Source organism: Sphaeramia orbicularis, chromosome 21 (genome assembly GCF_902148855.1).
Source record: "Sphaeramia orbicularis chromosome 21, fSphaOr1.1, whole genome shotgun sequence".
Lineage (NCBI taxonomy): Eukaryota > Metazoa > Chordata > Actinopteri > Kurtiformes > Apogonidae > Sphaeramia > Sphaeramia orbicularis.
Genome location: NC_043977.1, coordinates 43,806,029 through 43,808,858, shown reverse-complemented (window position 1 = coordinate 43,808,858; position 2,830 = coordinate 43,806,029). Strand labels below are relative to the sequence as shown.

The following is a 2,830-nucleotide window of genomic DNA, read 5'->3' as shown; positions in this document are numbered from 1 at the left end:
CTTTCAAGGAGCACTAGAACCAACATGGACCAAAACTGTGGTGGTGTTGCACGGAGCCGTGAGTAGAGCCTGTGGCTATGCTACTACTGCTTTGTGTTGATTGTTGGTGTGCATGGACCTTTGGGAACTAAGGGGAGAGGTGTTGTGGGGAGGGGTTGAACTGTTTATGTTGAAAACATTATAGTAATAGATTTTTGTTAAATGTGGTGTGTTGGGGAAAAACTTTATGACTGCCTTGTGGTGTGTTCGTGGTATTTCAGTTTAATTGAGGATGTGCATGAGTGCGGTGTGCGTGTGTGTGTGTGTGTGTGTGTGTGTGTGTGTGTGTGTGGGTCGGGGATTCACCTGTTGAAATTAAAAGGCCAGTACAGAGCCAGTCGCATTTTTGTCTTTATCTTATTTTTCCGCTGCTGACGGTTAATCCACCCATGCCCTTAAATGCATTGTAGCGGAGGCGCTTTAGAAATAAGTGAACTGTTACAATATATTTCAATACCAGAGACCTAACGCAACATGATATCATGACTCGCGTAAATATACACGCCACTTTTAATTGGCGGGTTATCTGCACACATTTTAAACTTTCTGCGTGTATGTTTACATTGTTATTAGCCCCCTGTCCAACCTGAGTCAATGCGTCAAATACCATGCACTGAGGGTTATGGTTAGCGGTTATGGTTATGTGGAGCGGAAACCTTGGTGTAAAGTAACACATGATCAAATGGCACTGAATAACTTGCAAAAGGTCGGAAATGTATAGGTATAGCACACCAAATGACATAACAACTGGCGTGACATTCAAAGCTGTTTCATGAGATCAGGCTCCCTAACGTGAAAACCATGAACCCATCCTACAAAATATGACTTAGTATTTAACATTTCTGGCCTTTATTTGTAAGCTTTTCCCCTCCTCTTCACTCAGTGAACAAGACACATCTGTGGTCAGGTGACGAATAGAATGAATAGGAAGAGTGAGCGCCACTGAAAGAAATGAAAACATTTTTACCAGATTTTTTTTCCACAGCGGTTATACTCTAAAAACACAAACACAAACACACCAAGGACTAGTCTGTAGGTAGAAATAGCAGAAAAATATTGTAGTTTACTATTATCAGAAAGTGATTGAATGCAGTTGGACATCCTGGCATTTCTGTTCCAGAACTAATAACTAACTAAATAAGAACTTATTTTTAATCTTATTTCAAGAAATCTTACCAAGATAATTTTCTCTTGTTCCATTGGCAGATTTTTTTTGCTTGAATGAAGATAAAAAATCTGCCAATGGAACAAGTAAAAATTATCTTGGAAAGATTTTTTGAAATAAGATTTTCAAGATCTATTGTCTAAAAATAAGTTTTTATATCTCACTGAAAAGTTACTCTTTAGGTGATTATGTCTTATTTAAGTGTGATGAGATATTTTGACTGGAAAAGAGAAAAATACACTTGGTAAGACTTTTATTTTTCCATTGTAAAGATCACAAAATCACTAAAGAGACTAAATTCAAGTTTTAGATTTAGAGCCTGATGGAGTTGTTTACATGTTACTAAGGAATGAAAACTCTAATGACATCTCCAGAGGTTGCACCCGTAATAAAAAAAAACACACACAGACAAATCTCTCTCTCTTTGGTCATCCAACACATAAATTCAGATACTAATGAATGAAGCAACGTGTCTAATACTGTTATGATATATTTCATCTGTGACTGTGTTCTGTCTAACAATACTAATGGATTATAATTTAACTTATATAACTCTTGATGGATATGTGGAGGTATACAAATACAGGTATTTGTATTTTGTGATCATGTTTACAGCATACATTTTAATAATTTGCTCTAATTCCATGATCGTGCATCTTATCTGCTGTCACCGAAACCTCCATGAGCCTATGTATATTTATATTGCAGCTTTGTTACTGAACTCACTAGTTTACAGCACAACTGTCTACCCAAAGATTTTGATAGACTTCTTATCTGAGAAACAGGTCATATCTTATCCTGTCTGTCTTTTCCAGTGGTTTACATATTACACTTTAGGAGGTTCAGAATTCTGGCTGTTGTCAGTCATGGCCTATGACAGGTATGTGTCCATATGTAAACCTCTGCAGTATCCGCTGATAATGAATAAAACCAAAGTCACAGGTTTCCTGGCTTTAGCCTGGCTTGTGCCTTTCTGTCAGACTATAGTTCCTGCTGGAATTAATGCCAACAAAAAACTCTGTCACTTTATTTTCAAAGGTATAATGTGCAACAGCCTCGTGTACAGACTCCATTGTGTTACTTCGAGAGCATTGAATATATACGGGTTATTTGTTTTTGTAAATCTCGTCATTCTCCCTGTGCTTTTCATACTTTTTACATACTCTAGGATATTCATCATAACGTATCGAAGCGGTCGAGAAGTCAGGAAAAAAGCTCTTCAGACCTGTTTACCCCACCTGCTGGTTTTAATCAACTTTTCCTGTTTCAGTGTTTACGATGTTCTTCTACTACGAATGGAAACGGAGTTCTCGAAAACTGTACGTTTTATAATGACTTTACAAGTGATTTTGTATCATCCTCTGTTTAATCCAATTATATATGGATTAAAAATGACTGAAATCTCTAAACATCTCAAGAGGTTGTTCTGTCCAGCTGGAATGATTTAATGAACACTGATTAACTTGTTGACACACTGAAACTAGTTCTTTGCATTTATCCTTTTATACTTGTTTTATATTTTCATATGATGTCTGTATTGATGTATGCCTGGTTCAGTTGTGGCAGTGCTTATCTGGGCCAGGACGCTCTTGCAAAGGAGATTTTCTTATTGAGTCATTCCTGGAT

At 37.0% G+C, this 2,830-nt stretch overlaps 1 protein-coding gene across 1 annotated transcript; it reads left to right on the top strand.

Moving 5' to 3' along the window:
- Positions 1 to 1,731: 1,731 nt before the first annotated feature.
- LOC115412677 (olfactory receptor 4P4-like) lies at positions 1,732 to 2,652 on the top strand. The gene has a single exon (XM_030125292.1). The coding sequence runs from the start codon at positions 1,732 to 1,734 to the stop codon at positions 2,650 to 2,652; it is 921 nt and encodes a 306-aa protein (XP_029981152.1).
- Positions 2,653 to 2,830: the final 178 nt, after the last annotated feature.

Excerpts from the sequence above, each read along its gene's own strand:
- LOC115412677 (XM_030125292.1), top strand. The coding sequence starts at position 1,732 with ATGGATTATAATTTAACTTATATAACTCTTGATGGATATGTGGAGGTA.